This window comes from Mastomys coucha, unplaced genomic scaffold, assembly GCF_008632895.1.
Source record: "Mastomys coucha isolate ucsf_1 unplaced genomic scaffold, UCSF_Mcou_1 pScaffold22, whole genome shotgun sequence".
NCBI classification, from domain to species: Eukaryota; Metazoa; Chordata; class Mammalia; order Rodentia; family Muridae; genus Mastomys; species Mastomys coucha.
Window position 1 is genome coordinate 138,085,918 of NW_022196905.1, and position 23,628 is coordinate 138,109,545.

Here is a 23,628-nt window from a genome sequence, read left to right on the forward strand (position 1 = left end):
GGTCTTTAAATAAGTCTTTAAATTAAATAGACGCACTGTCGCTTGTCCTTCTGAAGTCCATGGTTCCCAGCTGGCCGTGCACCAGGTGTCTAGCGTGGAGGAACATTACATGAGATACAAGTAGTCAACCTGAGTCTGTGGTTAAGCAGCATTTGAGATGGTCTATTCCAGGGCATTATTGTCAGTGTGATTTTATGTACACGGTAATTTACAACGTTCAGCAGTGTAGAAAGTATCCATTTGGAATAAGGGCAATTAAGAAAAGGTAAAAACTGAAGAAAAAAAAAAGAAAAGAAAAAGTTGTCCATGGTAAAATCTGTACAGTATTTACTAAAGAAGCACCACGCAGTTTGGACAAAGTTATTTTCTATGTTTATAATTTAAGCTGGGTTGGGGATGGCTTCTGTTGATAATGTTGAATCTGAAAGATAAGAGGTGCAGGCATTAGCCGAACAGAGGCTGGTCTCACACACTCTGGATGTGTCCCCAAGGCTTTGGAGAAGTTCTTGAAATGGCCTCTCTACCTTCCTGAACTGCAGTAGGGAACCCTGAGATGCCAGGGCAGCGCCATCTGCTGGGCCCACAGCTGCAAGTCACCTCAGACCTCAGATACCACTTTCACTGGGCCTAGGGGAGAGGCTCAAAGTCTTTGACTCAGATGAAGCCTGTTAATTAGCTGCAAGCTGAGCTGCTGTAGCAGCTCACTTTAAAGCCTCTACTGACTAGATCTGACAGATGCTGTCCTTCACAAAGTATGGGCTCTGAGTTCCTGTGTCTTGGCCACACAATAGAACACCAGCATTAGGAACCAGGATGTGTGGTGTGACCCTTGTGTGGTCTCTCTGCTCTCAGGTACTTAACCCCATTTCTTAGCACAATTCCCACATCTGGATGCTAGCTAGTGAGTGCTAGAGGCACAGACACGCCAGGACCCTTCCCTGCCCCACCCCTGGTTTTCTTCACAAGGAAACCCACCTATTATATCCACTCAGCATTTCCACAAATGACCAAAACATGGACAATTGCTTACCGTAATTTTGTTGTTATGAGGCCAAGGCTTTTTAGTCACCTGGAATGCAAAGTAAGGAAACATTTTTATTATGGATGTGCACCTGCAGACTAACCATAATCAATTCCTACAGCTGGTTATCAGCTGCTGAAAAATCACTCCTACTGCAGGACGAGCGCAGGCCATGCCACAAAGCAGTCACAGGATGGTCAAGAGCCACACAGGACCAGGTCTCAGCCCCAGCACAGTGCTGCACATTCTCATGTGGATGAACATTCTTTCAGGCTGAAGAAATGAGCTGAGAGTCATACAAAGAGCTGGAGGAAGGGCTGGTGTCTTTCAAGAAAGGGTCAGCAGTCAGGCCCCAGAGACCAGCAGAGGTGGGGTGCAGAGGCGCTTAGCTGCAAAAGCAGCTGCAGTGTATGGATGGACTGCCAAGGAGCAGAAGGTTTCACTCGGAGCCACCAAGATGCCCACATCTCTGTAGCAACATACATGTCCTTTATTTGTGACCATGATCTTTGGGTATCTGAGGCAGAACTGTCACGCTTTTTCTACCAAGAGCCAAGTGATGAAAAAAACGTTTCAGTGGACAGGTCATGTCTCACCGCTACTGAGTGGCACCAAAACTAACACAAAGCACATGGGTTTCCAAAGTGTACTGACCCTGATCCTACAACCTCACACAGTGCTTCATGTGAACAAACACCAGTTCTCTGTACTTTTTAACTGTTAAAGGGCCATTCCAAACTTCAGGTTTGACTGGCTGCAGGTTGCCAGCCTTTGCTCTAGCCCCACTGACATTCACAGCCCATGTAATTTTTAAAAGCCCATAGCTCCTGTCTAGAGGAAATGTTCACAGAGAGAAAGGAGCTGCTAAGCATACTGGCACTGGCCTGTAATCCCAACACTCAGGATGCTGACGTAGAACTGTGACTCCTAGGCTAGCCTGGACTACATAGGAATATCAAGGCACAGGGGCTGATATGTACAGAGTACAGTGTACAGACCTATTCATTTAGAGAGATCAACAATGACCAGAAACCAGCAGCCTGAAGGATACCAGAGCCCCACTGCAGCTCTACCTCTAGAGACCACTCTATTGATTTACAACTTAGGAGCTGGAGTACACTAGTGCATTTAGGGGTTCAGAAATTAGTACAAGACATAAAGATGTGCACATGTGCATATACATAAAGACATACATGGGCACAAAATGCTTTAAAAGGCAAAGTTCTACTGTGAGATGCTCAGAGACGCTCTAAGTTCCAGGGGTCTGAGTACACAGGTTGTGCTGAGCCTAGCTCTATGCAACTTAGGCCTTCCACAGACACTCCTAGCCAGAGATCAAAGCATACTTCTGCGCATGGGCAGGTCTTGTTTGGGGGCATCTTGAGTCCACTCTCATATCCTTCTGTGCCTCTTACGTTTCTGTGTTTATCACCTTTCCCAAAATACTTTACTCAGAGCTGTGTCCTTATTTCCCTTACCCTGGCCATACTCTGACAGATGGCATCTGTCAGGCCGGCTTTCCATCCTTAAATGCTTCGTTTTCTCCCGGAAAGGGCCGCTGTCTTCCACAGGCAGACTATCAGCTAGTAGAAAGGTTCCCTCTGTTTTCCGGAAATGGCCAACAGCCTCATAGCTTGAGAGCTTCGGTAAATGCATCTCAACATCTTTTATAAAGTCCTCCGATTTCCTCGAATGCCTTTTCTTTTTCTTCTTTTTCTTCCGGTGTCTATGGAGGTCAGCATCAGAGTATGCTCCTGAAAAATCAGATTCTTGCTGGTGCCTGTAGAAGAAGCAGCCAGAGTTCAGCACCAAGGAAAACTTCTATCTAGGCTCCCTTTCTCCCAGGACACTGGCTATGCATATATAGGCAAATATCTCCTGCTAATGTGTGGTTTTCTTTCATGGAAACAAGCTTTAAGCACAGTCTTCAAGTCCAACGCCACATTCCCCAGCACGGCTTTGCCCTACTCTGCTATGTGTTCAAGCATAGGACAGAAGGCAGCTGTGATTTGCAGGTGATTACAAAAGACTACGGCAGTCTTCTCCTAGTTTAGTGTTAAGTGCTATTAGCTTTAAAAAGAAACAAAAAAAACCAGGAATCACATTCATGCTTACCAATCAGACATCCATTAAGAAAATCAATCGCCAACAGTTAAGGTCCCAAGTTACGTAAAACAATCAGGAGCAGTGCCATAACCTATAACCCCAGGGACACTGAGGCAGGAGGATCTAAGTCTGAGGCCAACGCAGGTCTCAAAAAGATAAAAAAAAAAAATTTAGATTTCAAAGTAAGAAATAGTGGCCTAAAAAGGAGACAAAAGCCAAAGAATAAATGATGTGTCTTAAGCTCACTTTAAGCAGGCAAATAGGCAGAGAAGAAACTACAACAGTTACAAGAACATAATGACATGTGATAGACCTGGAAGAGTTGTTAGGGACCAACAATGTCAAAGCTGTGTGAAACTGTAGAGATGTAAACTAATGAAATCTCTAAATTCAAGAAAGTGGAACAAAGAAACTGTTAGAGCAGTGACCCAGCCTGCTGGCTTGGTACTGCCAGGACAGAGCAGGCAAGCCCATGACCAACCCTCACCTGCTGTCTCGATCCCGGTGTTTATCTTTGGACTTCTTTTTCTTTTTAGACTTTTTGTGCTTCTTCACCCTTGGCTCTTCTAGCGCGTCCTTCTCCAGGCTTTTGTGGACTTTCTTTTCTAGACGGCCATCATTATTTTCTAGAGTCTCATACCTCCGTTTCCTCGACTTGACACTCTCGTGTTCATGAAAGCGCTCAGGGAGACTGTGGCTGCTGTCCTGCACACTCAACGCAGCCTTCTCTTGGAGATGCCTCTCCAGGGGCATAGCAAGGCCGGGGGCCTCTCGGGGGCTGTGGAAGTGGGGCCGTTCCTTCCCCCGGGATTGCAGCTCCCAGCCCTTGCGGCCCCAGTAGCTGTCCTTGTGTGGCCGTCCAGACTGGACAAGGCGTTCATGCTCACGACCATGCAGAGGCCGCCACTCTCGGGCGTCCCGAGCTGTGTACAGGGATGTGTACCTGTCATGGTAATACCTGCACTTGTCCCACCGCAGCTTGTCCGGGTAGAACCTCTCCCTGACCCAGGCATGCTCATTTTCCAAATGGTGGTACCGGCTCCAGTCCTGTTCCAGGCTACTCCTAATCCGTGAATGGTGGTGGCTGTACCTGCTCAGAGAGCGGCGCTCAGGGCTGGCTCTGTCACCATGGCCCAGGTGCTGGCTCCCATTGCAGTATGTATTATTAGCAGGGTGGCGTTCCTGCTTGGGCCGCTCTCGGCTGTAGCAGTGCCGCTTCTTATGGTGATGGTCCTCCGGTCGAGGCCTGCTGTCCTTCACGTGCTCCCCACTGGAGGACCGGTCTCTCCGGCTCCGATAATGTCCTCGGTCCACTTTCCGAAGGCTGCTCATCTTTTCCTTGGCTGGGGAAGGCTCCTGAGCTTTGGGTCCCATGTTGCCTCCATCGCCTCTATCCCCAGCAGCCTGCTCAGCAGCCCCTTCACAAGAGCTGGTGGTGGTCCTGTCAGGCTGAGGGAGCATGGTGTCAGCAGAGACTGCCGAGCTTCTGGAAGAGTCTTCTGCCTCCTCTGAGCCCTCTGTGCTGAGGTAAAGGAAGAGTTTCTGCTCACAGCCGTCACCTGTGAGTACTGAGGGAGCAGGGCTCAGCCTTTCTACCACTTCAGCCAAGGCGGAGTCCTGAGCGTTCTCAGCTGTATCACCTTTTACTGCTTGGGTTGGCTGGCTCGGGTTGGCAGTCAAGTCTCCAGGGTCACACGATTCGGGCACTGGGGCATCCTCCAAGGTAGTACCGGTGCTGTTACAAAGAGCAGGGACAGAAGGCAAACCCTCCACAGGTTCGGCTGAGACAACAACGGACGAGTCTTCTTTGGTACAGCTGATGGTGGGCTCCAGGGATGACATGGTGGAAGGGGTCTGCGTGCTCCCATTGGTGACGGCTTCCGGTATCTCAAGAGGACTGGGCTCATCACTGACGGGCTCCGGCTGTGAAACAGAGTCCTTTGGAGAGCTTCCTCCTGTTGTAGTCCAACTACAACAAGACAAAGAAACCAAGTCATAGTTAGCCTACCTGCCATACAGACTGCCTGACAGTTCTACTCAACATCCTGCAACTCAAGCATATCTGAGGAAACCCAGTTATCAAGCTTATCATTCCTGGAAATCAAGTTTTTCTTTTCCCTTATTCAGTAAAAAATAAAATTTATATCAGGTCTACCTTCTGGTTTCACAACATACTTTCAGGTGAGTATCTATCTCATCTGAGGAGCCAAGTGTAGACAGGAATGGTAGCTATACATACTTCTAACCCCAGCATTTGCAAAACTGGGCAAGAATTTGAAACAAGACTGATCTACATAGGAAGCTCCAGGCCAGCCTGCACTACACAGTGAGAACCTGTGTGAACAAGTTCAGGGCTGGGCCTTGTGGCTCAGGCAGCAGTGCTCACCCAGCATACAAAGCCCTGGGTTGTGTCCTCAGTGCTAATACACAGCAGGTGTGGTGGTGCACACCCAGTGGCACGACTCCTACCTCTCTTCACCCACTGGACCCTTTGCCTGGTTGGTAAGCTTGAAGGTCTCAAGGATTCTGTCTTCGGGAACAGACTGCAAAGGAGCAGGCGTCACCTACAACGAAACAGAGGTATGTGAGCTCCTGCTGCCAGCTCTGTGCCCACTGAGCCCCAGCTGTGTGAGCTAAGAGGTTTGAGAATCCCTCCCTGCCACTCACCTTGCCAGGAAGACCATTAAGTTTGGAAAAGAGGTTTTCTGTGTGTAGCTCGGTTTGGACCTGGCAGCTGGCACTGTCAAATGCCAGGCTGTTCTCTCTCGAGTCACTGTCTGCGCTATTAGCACCATTTAGCATGACGGGTTCTTGGAGCTCATGGGGGGAAGCCTCAGCATCCTCCTCTGCAGCAGCTTCTGGCCTATCGGAGTGAGTACTGGCCTTCATGTCCACACCGTTCTCCTTGGCCAGGCCCTTCGACTCCTCATCAGACTCTTCGGAGGACTCGGCCCCATAGGGGACGAGCACACTGGAGCCCACTTTAGCCTTGCCGTTCACCATGGGCTTAGAACAGGACTCACTAGGGGAAACTGATTTTGCTACTTTATTAGAAACTGACGTCGCGGGAACGTTCGAGGTAGACTGTATTGCAGAAGGGTTAGTGATGGTGGAGGAGGGTGCCGCCTTGCTAGGGGCCTCCAGACAAGTGCCATGGAGGTTGTTATTCAGCTGTGCCTGACCTTGGCGAACAGGCAACTTGTTGTGAATACTGATGGTAATTTTTTGTTTCTTGGGGTGTTCTGGAATAACTGAGGGCCTGCTAACAGACCAGTTCTGCACAGAAGTCGAAGAAGTAGCAGGACTGGCCCTATTGACGCTGGTGTTTCCGTTAGGGCTTGACACAGAACTACTTGGTGTGTCTTTCACTGGTGTGGTGCCATTCAAGTGTGGTGTGTTCTAGAAGACGGAAGAGAACAGCTGGGTCAGCACTCTGGATACAGGGTGCACAATGGCTAGGGCTCTTCTCATTTTGGACTTGGAACTGACAAGCTTCACCTCTGTAAAATACCCATTATTTTCTCATCTATTGACGAGCCCAAACCCCTTTCACACTGCCACTTTCCTAAGATGACCCCACAGACATGATCAAAATTTCTGAAAAAGCTTCACTTCCCCGAGTCCAACTATTTAGCCTGTAAGAAGTATGGGAATGCACAGTAAGTGGGGCCTACTACATAGTCCTTAAGCAGCCACTGGATTACTCGCCCATCTTGAGGCCTCCCTAATAAAGGGCTGCAGTGCCCTCAAGCAGGAAGCTCAGTTGTAGATGAGGCAATTCCTGCAGTGATACTAGATTTGGATTCAAGCAGAAAGGAAATAAATCCTGACTCTCAAGTGTTACCTTCATCACGTGGGAAGGCAGCTGGGGCCCAATAAACCCTGGTGCCGCCTGTTTGTTGTTGACTACCCGCTGACTGATTCCTGGGCGGGGAGAGGACTGGCCAGGGCTATGGGCAGGATGAGCGGGTTCCCCTCCATTTTTCACATCATGGGACCTGGGGACACAGAATAAAATGGCTTGTGTGAGGAAGGAGAGGTCTTAGAAGATTCATTTACAAATTCAACACTACTCAGCCTGTCAGACACAGGAACTGGAACTCCTATGTCATCTCACAGAGCTGCACACATCACCTCCATTAGGGGCTGCATGACTCAGTGAACCCCCACTTTTTCCCCCCTAAGACACATTATATGGTCCTGACTAGTCTGGAACTGGGTGTGTAGACTAGGCTGGCTTCAAATATACAGAGATGCCTCTGTCTCTGAGTGTTGCTGTGTGCCACCACACCTAGTACCAAATGAATCAACAAATGTTTCAGTTTCGGGTTTTTTTTTTTTATGTTAAGTTATTGTCTTTTGTTATTGTTTTAGAGAAGGTCTCATTCTAAAGCTCTGGATGGCTTGGTACTCACTCATGTAATTTTTGCTGGCCTCAAAATTGGGGCAATCCTCTTGCCTGAGAATGATTAGCATCCATGCCTGGCTCTCAATTAATGTTTTGAACTGTGTATCCTGATAGTTCTGCTATCTGAAAACTATTTTTCTGTTTATACTTTCAGTTATAAATATAGACCACTATAGAAAACCTGTAATATCCAAAACAGCTACTCAGAGAGCTGTCACAGAGAAGCCACACATCTCTCCTAATTTACATTATCCCATAGGCTTTCTGCCCACTGTTCTTTTCAATACCTGCATTTAATATTTCAACTTGTTTCCCTTCCATATACATCGAGCACTTTTTCAGAACATTTTTAAAAAGGCTTTAAGCAAATCATTCTTAGCAGAACGATCAAGAAATCAAGGTCAGCCTGTATAACAGTCAGATCCTCATCTCCCCCAACTTCCCAAACAAACAAACCACTCTTAACATTGCCATAGTATCTCAACATGTGGATATGATCATTCTGTCATGGGTGAATATCTGGGGATAGCCTTAATTTTCAGCTATTTGGGATACCTTGTGGGGCTGCTGCTGGGACTGACAGAAGCCTTGGCTACTACACATGAGGTGGCCCTGGGTTCTAACCCAAACACCTCACAAACAGAGAAGCCAGCCTGGTGCAGGCATCCCATTTCTCTACAGAGCAAGCTGTTGAGTTAAGAGCTTGTACCCACAGCAGGTCAAACACTGGTGCTGGCAGGACCTGGCTGGAGACCTGTGCTCACGCTAGTGAGGTCCTAGTTGAAAGCACACAGGCACTCAGAGCCCATTCACATGCCTTCCACTGTCCCTAGACCACGCCTCAGGGCCATTCTTGCCTTCTACACTGTCAGAAGTGACAACAAACTCATCACTCAGAAAGGCCTCCTTGTGCTCAGGTGCATGGCAACTCATTGTTTAATTTGCTGTTTGTACAAATTAGCTCAAAATTCAATTTAAATATATGGATGAGGGGGAAGAAATGGATATAACAGTAAAGCTGACTTACCTGATATAAAAGAGCACATAAGCTTGCTGGTTAAGCACCGCTCTAATGTCACTGGTGGACACGATGGAGTCATTCATCTGATACCAGAGGCCATTGCTAGCCTGCAAAGAGATGGAGGGTGGGGTGGGGGTGGTAGGTGGATTTAGTCTGATGTCAAAAACCACAGTCAAAGAACACCCAAGAAAAATATACCTTCATACCTCAGTGTGAAAGCTCCACTGTTTACCCCATGAATACAGTGCTGTCCCACAACAGACTTATTAGCCAACCAACAGCTTACCTTGATGTAGCAAAAGTAGTGGCCAGCGTGACAGTTAAAACCAGTGTGCACCAGCACAGCATACAAAACATAAATAATTGGCTCTCCACTGGGCTGAGACATATAGGGCCGAATGTCAAGGTACTCGGGGTATTTCACATCCTAAAATAAATTGAAAAAAGAGAAAGTGCTGCCATTTCTGAAGACACAGGTATGCCATGTTCTCAGCTACAGGTATAACTCCTAAGGAAGGTCTCTGAGGAAGAGACTTGCAGGACCTACAACTGTTGACCCCAGGAACCTAATGCCTGGAATAGAAAGGACCTAAAAGAAACCCCATTGTTTTTATTTGCCACCAATAAGGAGGGATCCACACTGTGAATGTTCAACAAATGTAGTAACAGTAACAGCTCTAGACATTACTCCTAACTTCTGTAAGTGAAATGAGCATGTGTTATATCTCTTGCACATTACTGTGTATCTTGACCACTTCACCCTTCATTAACTGTGAAGAAAAGAGGGGAAAACTCAATGTATAGAGATGAGAACAATGATGAATCGCGTACATACCTTAGCAATTTTTCCACCGGTAAAGTTGGCAAAACGCTTCAGTGAAATGGTAAGAACATTAGAGGATCTATGAATGGTGAATCTCTTTGAAGCTGGAACCATTTTTTTGCACCTTGAAGCACAAGGAGGAAGGGTTAGGATGCTCAGTGTAGAAATGTCTCCAGTGTTTTGGTTTTTACTTTCTAAAACACCTTACTTTAAGATTTTTAAAAAAGTGCTAGAGAGATGGTTCAGCAGTGAAGAGCACTGGTTGCTCTTCCAGAGGACCTGGGTTCAATTCCTAGCACCCATATGGCAGGACACAACTGTCTATTACTCCTGTTCCAGAGTATCACACACACACACACTCACACACTCACACACACAAACATACACACACACATCCAGTCAAATCACCAATGTATATAAAATAAAAAATAAAAAAAAATATTTTAAAACAAGAAAACTAAACAAAAACCTTGGATCAACAGTCAAAATTATAAAATTAAAAATTCCATGAGGCCTGGAGGTTAGCAGTGAAGCATTCACTTAGTATGCACAAGGGCCCAGGTTCAATCATCTGTAACACCCACATACACAGAGGAGTAATATTAATTACAGAGGGAACTGACCAATAACATGACAGAGATGTAAGTTGGCAGTTCAGAATAATCAAAGATCAAAAGCCAGGCTAGGCCACACAGAAGAAAGACCCTGCCTTTAAAAAGACAACACTTGATAAACAATGACATTAAGTGGCTAACAGCAGTTGCCAATCACATGTGAGACTCTGGACTCAACACCCAACACTCAAACCAAAAAGAACCAAAGGGAAAAAAATCAATAAAAAAAGCACTGAAAATTGAGCCAGTTTCTAAGTTGGAATCATCATGGGAAAGTGGGAAGAAGTCCACCCAGTCGTACTTGCTACATTTGTAGGAGTTTTCTCCATCCAGTTGTTCTGGCTTCACGAACTGCTCTAATGCCTTGGTAACACTCTGTGCAGCCTAGGAAAGAGGCATAAACGTCACGTTACCATGCACACTGCCAGAGGCTGAGATGGACAGACAGATGAAACGTGCACACATGCAGATACACACTTACATGCGTACACTGAAGATTATAAACACTTTTTTTTTAAAGCAAGCAATATACTTGTAGAACAGTATAGATTACAGCACTAAAGAATGAATTCCAAGGCAAGTTTTACATTTCTCTGAAATATTTCTTCTTTATATAGTAAGCACAAAACTGAATCTATAATCAGAAAAACAAAAGCTCCAAGCAACAACAAAAGAGTGTGAAAAAAATCAATGAGCTAAAGCTTCTAAGAGTAACAATTCTCTAAGTTTGGTTAAGATGAGAATGCATAAAAAGTCCAAGGCAACGGAAGAATGTTTAACTTCACTACTATGAACTACTGAGCTCACCTTAATCTCCAATGTTATGTCCAGATATGGATCAAAGGTATCTGAAACACCCTTGCAATTTAAACATTTTACTGAAATAAAAGAAAATATGAACAGTGAGTAAAGTCTACTTATTGCCTTACCAACTACTGAAAGAACAGATAATACTTCAAAATAAAGAACTTAAAGAGTGCGACTTTTATTACAATGAAAAAACAACTGTAAATAAATACTCTGTACTATGGGTATAAATGTGATGAGCCTAGCCCCTAGGAGCTCCTGGTTGGAATATAAATTACTGTACCCTCTGTATACTGCATGATTCAGAAATTAGAAGACTTTACCCTGAACACACAGTTGTACACACAAAGGTACGTGTACTGGATACTACCAGAACAGAAACTGACTTCTCCCTCAATAGGAAATAAAATGGAACTGACTTCTTACATCTCTGTGTTCACACATAAGATTTCTGACAGTAAGAGAAATATGAAAATCTTATACATAGCATGCTCCCAGCTTGTGCATGCATAAGGAAGCACCAGAAGGTTATACTGTAAACAGAAGTCTGGGCAGACCTGGGATCTACTTTTCACTACTATCGTGCACCCCTGTTAACATTTAAAACTGTAAGCATGTATGTTATGATGAACCTTCAAACAAAAATTTTACCTCGGGATCTTAGGTAGCCTCCAAATATCTGGCAGACCAGGGTGGTGGCCTGGGTGTGTCTGTCTAATCTGAAAAACAATCAGACGGTGACATGAGAGCCTGGCAAACACTGCTATAGATACTGTCTGTACATTCTAAAAGCATCTATGCTTATACAGAAATAAGAACTCAGGAGAATCACAAATGACAACATCAGAATGTGTCTCAGCTAGAGACGTGAAGAGGACACAAGGCACTCTGTCATGAGGGGACTTGAGGCAGAGAATGGAGAAGGCATCCTTTGCAAACCTGGCCTTCTTTTCTTTCCCAAGGCCTGGCAAGGGGAGCTGAAGGCAGAGCGCCTTCTGCTCAGCACTAGCGTTCACTCAGACCAATCCTTTAACTGTGAGTGAATGAGAGCAAAGAGCAAGGTATATGCTGTGCTGTGCATGGCTGTCTGCGATACAGCAGGTGCCTTAGCACCTTCATCTTCAGTCCTCCTGAGTCTGCATTTGGGTTTTAAGAAACTACAGAACTGCAGACAGAAGTGGGGTTAGGAGCAGATTGTTAAGTCTGAAGGTGAACAAGGAAACCATAAAGCATGGCTAAAAAGTAAAAGGAGCTACATTCAGATGTGGAAACTACACAGCAACAAGACTGAAGCCTATTGCCAAGCATCTAAGAGCAACAAAACCAAATGGTTACAGTAAGCATTATCATTCTAAGATTCTGCTTATCTTGGGAAAAGGTTATGAGACACCAAGATACAGTGGACTGATCTATGTGCCTTCAAGGAGACAGGCTGGGTGCATGATCTAATGAAGCAACATATGCTCTGCTATACGTACTTATTGCTGCCATTCAAACATGCTTTCTGCATGGCATCAACTGTGTACTGAAGAAATTCATGGGCATCTTCTTGGTTTCCAAAACGGAAGTGTCTAGCTATACCTATAAGATGTGAAGAAAGACAAGGCTTTATTATTACACACCTTATGCCATAGCAACACCTAAAAGCAACACCTTGAACTATGTGCCTGCAAAAATCCCACAATGACTTGTTTTTTGAGGCTGAGTCTTATGTATCTCAGTCAGGCCTCCACCTCTCCATGTAACTGAAGACGACCTTGAACTCCTGATCCTCCTGCTTTCAGTTTCCAAGTGTTGGGATTACAAGTGTGTATCACCACACACAGGTAATCTCTGACTTTCAGCATCTTTTTAAGCAAAAGGATTATAGTTTGTCATTGTATAATTACCTTGTCACCTAACTACTCACCTAGAAGCCTGTACAAGTTTTGTGTTCCTTTTTATTACAACTTGGCTAAAAATGATCAAAAGTTGCAGTAGGAAAAGCAAAAAGCACATCAATACAGTGGGCATGACAACACACACCTATGCTCTTGGGATGTGGCACTTGGGATGTGGAAAGCAGAGGACAGGGAGTTAGGCCAGACTGAGACAAAGGAGACCCTGTCTCAGAAAGCAAAAAGTGTGTAAGAAAAAAAAGTGCATATAAGCCCCACACAGTGTTACACACCTATGACCCTGTCAGCATTTGAGAGGATTCGGGAGGTGTGTCAAGAAGGAAAAAGTATGGAGGATAACTAGACAGAGATTTGCCCTGAGCTACTGCAGTGAGACTTACGCCGCATTTCATTGATGACGAACATCGGCTTGATAACATCCCCAGGGTTGCTAAGTGCCTGGGTAATGTGCGTCTGCATTGTGCACATCATACAAAATCCTTCTGCGTGGCCTGCAAGATAAGAATCCAAATGAGCAAAATGTAACAATGTGCAACAGGAAGGTAGACCAGAAATGAGGGGCAGATAGATGCCCAGGATGCAGCAATCGTGCCAGCTGCTACCATGTGTGTACAGAGCTTGCTACTATCACTAGTGTTCATGTAACTCATCTGGGAAGCCTGGGGGATGAGTGTATCCTGACTACTTTAAAATCAAGAGAAGAAATGTACCCAAAGTAAAGTGTTTATTAAGCAGCAGATATGCAAGGCAAAGGTGTCAGCTGTTTTGGTGGAGGAAGGCTACTACTCTGAGTCCAGTGTGAACAACTGCAACAGCAGAGACCTTTGTAGCACGGTGGGGAAACACTCACTTAGTATACATGAGGCCCTGCATTTAACTCCCCAGCACTGAAAGGGAAAACACACACACACACACACACACATTCTTCATATCACAAACGAAAATTAACTAGAAAGGTATCACGGGCCCTTTGGGTAATGTATAGAAGAAGAGTAGGTAATGTATAGAAGAAAATGTAGTAAAAATATCTCTGACCTCAGACTAGGTAAAGATTTTTTTACATTTTACTTGTGTGTGTGTATGTGTGTGTGTGTGTGTGTGTGTGTGTGTTATGTTTCAACATATATGCCGATGTATACAGGATCACTTGGGGGAGTCAATTCTTCCCTTCTACAACAGGGGTTCTGGATATTGAGTTCAGATTGTCAGGCCTGGTAGCAATCAACCTGACCCTCTGAGCCATCTTGCCAGCTCAATATTTCTTAATAGAACATTTAAGATACAATTGATAAAAAATAAAAAAATTAATGAACTCCAAATTCCGACAAGTAAAAACACATTTTCCAAAGAGACTCTGAGATGAATGAAAAGACCCTGAGATGAATGAAGAGACCCCTGGGAGATAGGAAAAAACATTTACAAATCTCAGTCTACCATTTCCAAAAACTGTAACTCTCAAAATTCAACATATTGGAAAACTAGTTTTTAGAGAGAAAACTGTTTAAAGGGGAGAGGGAGCTACAGCTCAACTGGCAGACTTCTCCCCTCACATGCGGGAAGCCCTGGATCTGAATACCTGTAAGCCCAGGCCTCAAGAGTAAAAGCAGGAAGATCAGAAGTGGCTGAGCCTGTCTGGGCTACATGAGATTCTATCTCAGGAAAAACAATTGAATAGACATTTCATTTCAGCCAAGTAAACATCTAGAGTTCAAGTCCCCACAAGATGTTTACATCATTACTAATCAGAGAAGTACAGAGAAGTCCTAACAGTCAGAAGACACTACTAAACCTTCCTGAGAACGATCTCTATGGTGAAGACAGGGCTGAGGGCACAGCTGAGAGGTAGACCATTTGCCTAGCCTAGCAGGCATGGCACGCTAGTCTCAAGCCCCAGTACAAAAAAATAAATAAATAAATAAATAAAAGCCTTGCACAAATCTTGTATAGGAAATGGTATGAACAGAACTTATCCTCTGCTGGTTCTGAAATGTTTAAAAGTTATGTGCCCAGAACAGGAGGAAGCCATTTCATTCTTACACATGTACCTAAGAGAAAAAAATATATATACATTTTACAAAGACTTGTTTTTTTCATTATTTATTGGAGATAGGATCCCAGGTAACCCAGACTGGCCTGGAACTCACTCTGGTAATCCTCTTGCATTCACTTCCCAAGTGTGTAGTTGTGTAATTTGTGACAGCTCAAAACAGGCTGCTACCCTCAACCAACAGAATAATGTTGAATTATGTCAAATCGGGTAAAATAAAACAATATATATGCTGTAACTCCATATATGCAACATACAAAAAAGTAAATAAAATCAAGCTAATCTGTTGTAAGGGGGCAGAGCAGCCAGTTGCCTGGGCAGAGGAAGTGGGGACTGCAAAGAGGCACCAGGAAACTTTTGGGCTTGATGAATATAACTGTGGTAATAGTCTCAGAGATGTACACAAAGTCAACATGCATCAACTTGTGAATCTAAAGTACAGGTTTTCTATCACACCTCAAAAGAACTGTGGCAAGGGGTAGGGATAGCAGATAACCATCAAACTAAACGATTTAAGTCCAAATTTCACTAGCCAACACTGAGCTGGGTTTCTACTGAGTTAAAAGAGATGTAAAAATTAGGAATGCCAAGTCACACCTGGGAGGCTGAGAAGGATATCAGACCTGATTTTAAGATTACATAGTGAAAGGAAAAATTACATAATGAGACTAAGACTGAGAGACACACACACAAACAAATCAAGGGATTCTGAAATGTCAAAAGCTAACGAAATAAGCTTCTTCTGAAATACTTTACAGATCAAATTAGGTGTGAAATGTTCCTCATGCAAACCAAAACCAATCCTCAACCAACTTCTCAGTGATCATTTAACTTGGGGCTGAGGAATAAACCTAGGGCCTTATACATGCTAGGTGAGCACACTACCACTAAGCTAACACCAAGCCCATGGTAATGGAACATCACTAAACACTCCACGTTCACTTCAGAAGACAGCATTAGGGAAGCAAACCACAGCACTAAAAACATGAACTCAAGAGCACGAGGCACTCACATGTCTTGGAGTGTTCATGGGATAACATGTAATTGGCGAGGGGTGGTGTATAAGTCAGACACTGCAATGCAGCATTGGCAAAACATGTATTGCCCAAATTCTGGAGCCCAGCGCCAACTCGGTGACTTTGTTGCCACTTAAGACAAATCTTTTCAGATGGAAATAGGACCTTTTGAGGAGGAGCAATGCCATCACCTAGGACTTAAAGAAAAGAGAGCAAAAAATTAAAAACAAACAAGCAAAATTCATAGCAATGTCTGAATTTAATCAGGACCTCATTACTAGCCTGCCACAAACACAGAGGACAAAGTCTGGAGCCTAGGATGAGATTAACTCCACATTCACATGGCTTCTTCAACAAACCACCTTTAAGGACACAGGGTAGGGGTACAAACTAAAGAATGAAGGGCTCAGCAGGTAAAAGAACTTGCCACATAAGTGTGACAACCTAAGCTTAATCATGGAGCCTGTAGCAGAAGCAGAGAATATGACCCCAGAAACTTATCTTCTGACCTCTACATACATAGCATAACATGGACACACACACTTAATAATACAGTTTTCAAAAATTATATAAGAGAAATAAAAATATTAACTAGATTTATTTGTATTTCTGTATGTGTGCCACACCTGTGCACATACAAGCTACCATGCTGTGAAGGCTAGAAGAGGGTGTTAAGGCACACATACTCACACACAGTCTGTGGCTGGAGGTTCAGATAGGAGGCCATGAATTGTTGGCAGGTGGATGATGGATGTATGAGAGTTTATTGGACCTACAACTTTATATTTTCTTATACTTTTCCATAATAACAGTCTAGAAATGTAGCTCAATTAACAGAATGCCTCCTCAGAATGCAGAGAAAGTCAAGGGGTTTGATCCCCAGCATTCAGGAGGTAGAGACAAGAGAATTAAGAAGACAAAACAATCAGGCCAGCTTTGGCTACATAATGAGTTTGAGGCCAAGATAAAAGTCTATCCTTCAGGAAATTGGGAATTAAAAAAATTCACATCTGACAACTAAAAATCAATCTATCCTATTTGTGATACATGGTAATAATGGTATGTGGGTGGATTGGTAGGTAAATTAATGAATGCGCATTAAAGTAAAATAGTGTCAATCTTAAAAACCAATGTCCTACTGAATCATCTATCTGTAACAGAGTTCCTAGCAGGAACTCTGCCATCATACCTTGATCCTTTGGTGGTGATGGTTTTGATTTTTCAGGTACAGACGAATTAGAATAAACTACAGCACCAGGCACTGGCCCTAATGAAAGTGTATGATTTGAGACATCACTCATAGAAGACACAGCACCCCAGCTAGCAGAGCCTGTGTCCATGTCTTCAGGAGAGACCGCCTCAGAACTGCCAGGTTGCTTCTGACAGGTTGATGGGTCTGAAGGTTCAGTTTTGTCAACTATGGTCATTTTTCAACCCTGCAAAAGACAAAAAGTACATTTGTTTCAAAGAGTGAAAAGAGCAGTCTACTTGTCAGTCACTATATCCTCAAAACGTGTGTCTAACCAAGTAAAACTATCTTTAAATAAATCATCCAACAAATAGAAAAACCTTAGTGGGGACAGGGATGTAGCTCGGTTGGTAGAGGTCTTGCCTAGCTTTAGTGGTGCATGCCTGCAATCCCAGCAATGGAAGTGGAGGCAGGAAGATAAAGAACTCAGTACAAGACTCTGTCTTGAAAGACCTTTGTTTTGGAAGCAGCAGCAGCACCACCACCAAAAAACCTTTTTCCTGTACCTTATCCCCAAACCATCACAGTCTATACTTAGGCACCTCAATTCACAATTATGTACACTAAAAACACTTTTTTTTTAACTCTACTACTTAAAACTAGAAACAGTCTATACTTTAACATATTTGACTACATTTTCAATTCATATACCATTTTTCAGGGGAAAAAAATCAATTCAATTGCATAAAGAGAATATTTAGCTTTAATTTTTAACTGAAAGTCTAAAATACCATTGTGTGAAATTTGAAGTTTTGAAAAATTTTAGCTATGGAAAAGTCTTACCAGTGAAACAAATGCATTTTTCTGAAAAAGTCCAGTATTTATAAGTATAGTATTTTAACTTTTAAAATTAAACCTGTAATTTTACTAACATCAAACTTTGGACACAAATACATATTTAAATCTCTGAATCTTATTTTTAAATCTACTAATTGAGTTTTTTTTTCAATGTGCTAGGTATCATATTAATTGCTGAATATATATTTACTTGCTAAATTTTCATGATAAACCTTTGGAAGATCAGCCAAAATCTGCAAGGTCAGTGATTGAGCCAAAACGCCCAGCAGGCCGGTGTCTAGCCATTATGCAACCTAAGTCAGCAAAGTGCTTTTAGGAATGGTCCTCAAAATGTCCAGGCAGCCAAATCTACTTGTCACACCTTGAAGAAAACCTTTTAGGAGTGCTCCACTGCCCTCCCCATCTTTTTCCCAGCATCTGAACTTGGCATGCTTTGGTCTCTGGAACACTCCGCACATTATGCTCCCACCATACACAGGGTCCATTTTTAGTCCCTGCTCTTCCAGAGCTCCTCCAAGCTATTCTTTACATATTCTCCATCTTTCTACCTCTGGCAACTTTCAGTTGTCAGGTTTAGAACTCATTCCTCTGGAATGCTTTCTCTGACAATTTCTTTCATTCCAAGACTGGATTAGAAACCCATCCTAAAGGGTTTCCTTGAAAACACCTTTCACCCCCAAGATTGGGTCAGAAACCAATCCTAAAAACTTGTGCTGATTTCTACGGTAAAAACTTACTCCACCACACCTGGTATGGGGAAAGCTTTCCAAACATGTGTTCAATAAATGAATGAAATCATGCAAACAGGAAATAACTAGTGTTTGCTTTTAGCATCAGCTTGTGCTGAATGATTTATATATGGTATCTCATTTAATTCTTTAAATCCTCTGAATTAAGGAAGTACCTCTAAAATTTGGCATTTAAAAAATTCAACACTTTTAAAGTACACAGGGTAATAAAATACTCATGTACTTGCCACTTCAGTGAACAGATGTCACCATGTGCTTGGTGCTTACAATCAAGTTGTTTCTTTAAAGTTTCAACGTTCTTGTTTACAATTTTTAATTCAAGTGAAGTTACAACCTTAACAATGTAGGGGCAGTTACATAAAATCAGAAAGTCAATAACTTGAATACTTAATCAATTGAAGATATATCACCTTCAGTCACAAGAAAACTTGGGCCTATTATCCAAATAAAGTTTATACATTGCTCATGCTACAGGCAAAATATATGCATATATATACATATACATATATATACATATATATACATATATGTGCGTGTACATGTATTTATACATATATATACATATATGTGCGTGTATATGTGTTATATGTATACATACATACACACACACACACACACACACACACACACACACACACACACGTAGTGTTGATGAAAGAAAAGAAACGGGAGGGAGAGGTAAAGGAAGAAAGCCAAAATTTGGTAAAAAGGAAAGGCTAGTCTATCCTTACTTAAAATAACATTAATAGTAAAACCTCTTGATTTTCCTGGACAAGTAACCTTTCCATACAATGATTTACAAACAACCAAACAAAACACTGTACTTATTCTAGCAAAGGCGGGGTGATAGGCTTAGGAGATAAATATTAAGGAAAACACAAGTCAAGTCATCAATAAGTATGTTTTTGTTTTGATTCTGGCACGAATAACAGAATCCATTGATCTTCTTCACTTAGATATTCAATGAATATCACCCTAAAGCCATCAGGGATCAAACTAAACTCCACTTTCAATAGAGACAATCTTTCTTAAGACCCAACTATCTTGTGTAAGACAGGTTCATGTGGCTCTTGTTTTTATTCTAAGTAAAGCTTCTGACAGTGTTCAAAATGGACTGTAAAAGTTAACTACTTTAATCAGAGGTGAGCCTTTCCTAACACTTTTGTACAACAGTCCATTTGAAACCTGAACAAGGACCAAAGCTGGATAAATGTGCAAGACTAAGAACTTTTACTTGCTTAGGTCTCTTTTATGATGAGTAAATGCCAGGCTACATTTATCTTTTCCATTTTAAGAAAGAATATCACTATTTAAACATTGTGTCACTCCACATACACTGAAGAAATAAGGTCAACACATTTTAAAAAACCTGTTATATGCGAATTCTTCATAAACAATATTATACAAGTTCTTGTAACATTTCCTTTCTAAGAAATTTTAAAAAGATACCACTTGGTTTTTAATTGTATTTAGGTAAACAGAACGATTAGCCATAAAACTTTGCAAACCAAATACTTACTGTTTGAGTCAATGATTACAGAAAAGAAAGTGAAACTGTCCCTGAGTAAAAACAAATAAGTGTAACTCATTATTCACAGACCTAAGCATCTGAATGAGTGACATGGTAAAAGTAGAATGTTTAAAATGCTCGCTTTGAAGAAAAGTTATCCTCCATAAACAGCTGTGAGAACCTGGATGCGGTTGTTACTTTGTAAAAGGGGCGTTAACTAGTTTCCCAACACTTTTTGCTACTTGAGTGTATTTACTTGAAAGAACCACAAACAAGCAAGTCCTAAGGCCTTCAAGTATAAAAGAGCTATTCAACAAAAGTAATCTCAACTGTATTCTAGGGAGGTTAAAGTCCTAGATTGTAAAACTTTGGTCCCGTCAAATTTTCATTTCAAACATCTGAATCCGATCCCTCCCACCCGCCTTTTCCTCCAGGTAAGTTGGTTCTTCGTGCCCTAAAAGATAAAGAACCTGAGGGAGGAAGGCACACTCGCTTTTTTCGGAGGGGAAAGAGCTACGGGGCTCCTCCCCCCACCCCAACACCCTCTGCTGTCCGCCTCTCCTTTCGGGTGTCCGCTCCGGCGTGGGCAACTCGGGTGTTCTGCTGAGGAGCCAAGTGGACCGCGCCCGGGTGGGAAAGTTTGTCGGGGTGGGGTGGGGGTAGGGGTGGGGGCGGGGAGGCTGGCCCCGAGCTCCGAGGGGCGCCCTGGAGCCGGAGGTGGCAGCCACGCGGGGGGCGGCGGGCGGGCCCCGGACGCCGGCTACACTGTCCCGGCGTGCACACGCCCACCCCAGCAGCTCCAAACGCGCCGGGCGGCCCGGGAGCTGCCGGCTGCAGCCCGGCCTGAGCAGCGGACCGAGGGGGCGGGCTGGAGCCGGTGGGGGTGGGAGCGCGGTGGCCATGGCAACCAGGGGGGTCCGGCCCTTCCCGTGCAACCCCAGCGCTGCCTTCGCAGCGAGCCCGCCCGCCGTGGCCACCGCCTCCTGCTCTGCGGGCCTGGCCCGGCCGGGCGGCACCGACACCGGTCCCGCAGCCGTGGGGTCCCCGGGCCGCCCGGCGGCTGTAGAGGGGGCGGCGGGCGAGGGGCCGCGCTAGTCCCGGCGGGCCGCAGCCGGCTGAAGGTGGTGGGGCGGCTAAGGCCGCGAAGCAGGGACACGCGACCCGGCCCCACGCCGGCCTGCAGCGGGCGGGAAGGAGGCGGGAGCTTACCTGACCCGGCTCGGCACTCGCTCCATCCCCCTCGGCCGCCGCCGCCGCCGCCGCCGCACACAGCCCAGCCACCCGGCGGGGGACAATGACGTGCCTCCATCCGGGCACCGCCGCCGCCGCCTCCGGGTCAGCGCCGCACCCGCAGCTTGCCGGACGGGCCGCCAGGGGGCGCGCCAGGGCCGCGCCCGCACGCGCCGCCGCCACGGCCTCCGCCGCCCAGGGGCCGTCGCGCAAGAGGCGCGGCGCGCAGCTAACGGGCCCGGCAAGCGCGGGAGGGGCCGTCGCCCAAGGGCGGCGGGGCGCGGGCTGGCCACACGCGTCAGCTAAGCGCCGGGCGCCGCTACAGAAAGCACACTGATTGGTCTGACGCCCTGATTGGCGGGATGCCCTGATTGGCTGGGTGTGCGGCGCAGAGCGGGGAGGGGCCGCTTCCGTCCACAGTTCCCGGAGCGGCCCCAGCTGGGGCCCTGAAGCTACAGTACACCTGAGCTTCCCATTCCTGGAAGCTGATGCCGCTCCTGATCTTGGTCCTGCGCACTACGGCGACGGAGCCACTGGACTCCGCGATGTCTGACTTTTAGACCCACCGGCCCTCGCCGCGACGGGGACCCCACTGTCTCTACCTTATGTAGCCCCGCTGGGACAGACCATGCACCCCCATCGGCATCTCACTTCAAGCCTTAGCTCTGCAGGTTGAGGCAACTGGGTGGGCTCTTGCTCCCCAATCCTACAGTCATACTTCTTGTCACTTCCTGGATCCCGAGGCTGGACAAAGTAGTTCATCCTTGCATTCTCTCCCCTCCAGCACCTACCTGTGGTACCTATTTAGGACACGCCCCTGAAGTGCATTCCCTGCTGACCAGAATCTTTCACCCCTTACACCACCACTTCACTGTACCTTATTGACCCAAAGAGCAGTAGTCCTGACCACCACCCACTTGCCTTCTTTCTCACTAAGCCTAGTCTAACTGACTCCTCCAGCACTCAATCTGGTTTTACTTTACTATTGTGGACACAGTTTTTTGTTTTATTTTAAAACACAGATCAGAGCATGTCATTTCCCCTCTTCAGAGAAGAGAAGAGGGCCAGAGAAGAAGCTAAACTCCTTAGCTTGGGCATTAAAAGTTCCGTTTTAATGATTCTCAGTACAGGTGAGTCTGAGGCAGGAGAATCACAAGTTTAAAGGCACCCTGTGCTACAGAGGGATTCCCAGTCTCAAAACAATAAAACTCCAACTCCACATTTCCTTTTTCATTTGTTCCAGCCACAGCCTGTTTTGCTAAGATTTTAACATGATAAAGAGGTCAGGAGCTTGTTCCTACTCATGCTACCAACTTCATTACAGTCCCTGTAGGTTGGCCATAAAATTTCCATTGTGTATTTGGAGCAAAAAAACTCAAGTACTTTGAGGAATTAAAAGGGAGAAAGAAAATCCTAGTTGCTCACATTTCAGCATCTCCTGTCAAGATTAACACCACAACTTTCTTCTTTACAAAAAAATGGTTATGGAATTTCACCATTGTAGACCTTTAAACATTATTAAGAAATTTGCAAAAGGTAAAGTAACTCTTGTCTGTGATCCTAGAATTCAGGGGCTGAGGCAGAAGGATTGCCATGAGTTCAAATCAGCCTGGACTACAGAGTGAGATCCTGTCTGAAAAATTAATCTCTCTCCTCTCCCCTCTCTCTCCTCTCTCTCTCTCTCCTCTCTCCTCTCCTCCCTCCCTCCTCTCTCTCTCCTCTCTCTCTCTCTCTCTCTCTCTCTCTCTCTCTCTCTCTCTCTCTCTCTCTCTGTGTGTGTGTGTGTGTGTGTGTGTGTGTGTGTGTGATGGTGTATGTCTGTAATCCAGGTCAGCCAAGACTATAGAGTGAGACCCTGTCTTAAAGAAAATGGCAGACTGTGATTCTAGAACAGACTGGCTCAGTACTTTGCCTTATCCAGGTAACTAACTTCAAATACCAAGGAACTGAGGAACTAGTTATTCAACCAAACCTTATGATATTTAAAACACTTCCCTTTGAAGTCAGAAGTTCTCCCCCAGCTCTGTTGGGATTTATTAAGAAGAGGTTTTGGTGTTTATTTTTAGAGGCAGGATCTTATTCTGTAAACTGGGTTTAAACTCAACAACCTCCACCTCAATCTGCAAGTGCTGAGCTCACAGATTAAACAAGGGAAGAAAGAAAATGTAGCCCCACTCAGTGGATGGGACATTCTCAAATGGCCCCCACTTCTAATTTCATTTTACACAAAGTTTGATGTTCTTTAATTCAGATCACCTTAGCAATTTCACTATGAAAACGTTTTGTGTGTGTGATATGTCTGAGTGTGTGTACTTGCGTATGTCAAAAACA

At 44.7% G+C, this 23,628-nt stretch overlaps 1 protein-coding gene across 6 annotated transcripts in view; it reads right to left on the reverse strand.

Annotated features, from left to right (window-relative positions):
* Positions 1 to 175: 175 nt before the first annotated feature.
* Positions 176 to 23,628, reverse strand: part of Usp42 (ubiquitin specific peptidase 42) — a 46,448-nt gene continuing 22,995 nt past the window's right edge. For 4 of the 6 annotated variants that reach the window (XM_031338644.1, XM_031338641.1, XM_031338643.1 and 1 more), the window contains 17 exons: positions 16,951 to 17,197; positions 15,758 to 15,958; positions 13,079 to 13,189; positions 12,279 to 12,381; positions 11,452 to 11,519; positions 10,801 to 10,871; positions 10,295 to 10,377; positions 9,392 to 9,503; positions 8,843 to 8,983; positions 8,563 to 8,663; positions 6,972 to 7,125; positions 5,795 to 6,526; positions 5,597 to 5,691; positions 3,615 to 5,096; positions 2,500 to 2,801; positions 1,031 to 1,069; positions 176 to 421 (listed from right to left, as the gene is read on the reverse strand). In XM_031338644.1, coding sequence (XP_031194504.1) covers positions 1,062 to 1,069; positions 2,500 to 2,801; positions 3,615 to 5,096; positions 5,597 to 5,691; positions 5,795 to 6,526; positions 6,972 to 7,125; positions 8,563 to 8,663; positions 8,843 to 8,983; positions 9,392 to 9,503; positions 10,295 to 10,377; positions 10,801 to 10,871; positions 11,452 to 11,519; positions 12,279 to 12,381; positions 13,079 to 13,189; positions 15,758 to 15,958; positions 16,951 to 17,188 — 4,002 coding nt within the window. In that variant the 5' untranslated portion in view covers positions 17,189 to 17,197 and the 3' untranslated portion in view covers positions 176 to 421; positions 1,031 to 1,061. Of the gene's footprint in view, positions 422 to 1,030; positions 1,070 to 2,499; positions 2,802 to 3,614; positions 5,097 to 5,596; positions 5,692 to 5,794; positions 6,527 to 6,971; positions 7,126 to 8,562; positions 8,664 to 8,842; positions 8,984 to 9,391; positions 9,504 to 10,294; positions 10,378 to 10,800; positions 10,872 to 11,451; positions 11,520 to 12,278; positions 12,382 to 13,078; positions 13,190 to 15,757; positions 15,959 to 16,950; positions 17,198 to 20,076; positions 20,403 to 21,276; positions 21,433 to 23,628 lie in introns of those variants that run through there. The other 2 variants (XM_031338645.1, XM_031338646.1) reach the window with 2 other exon arrangements.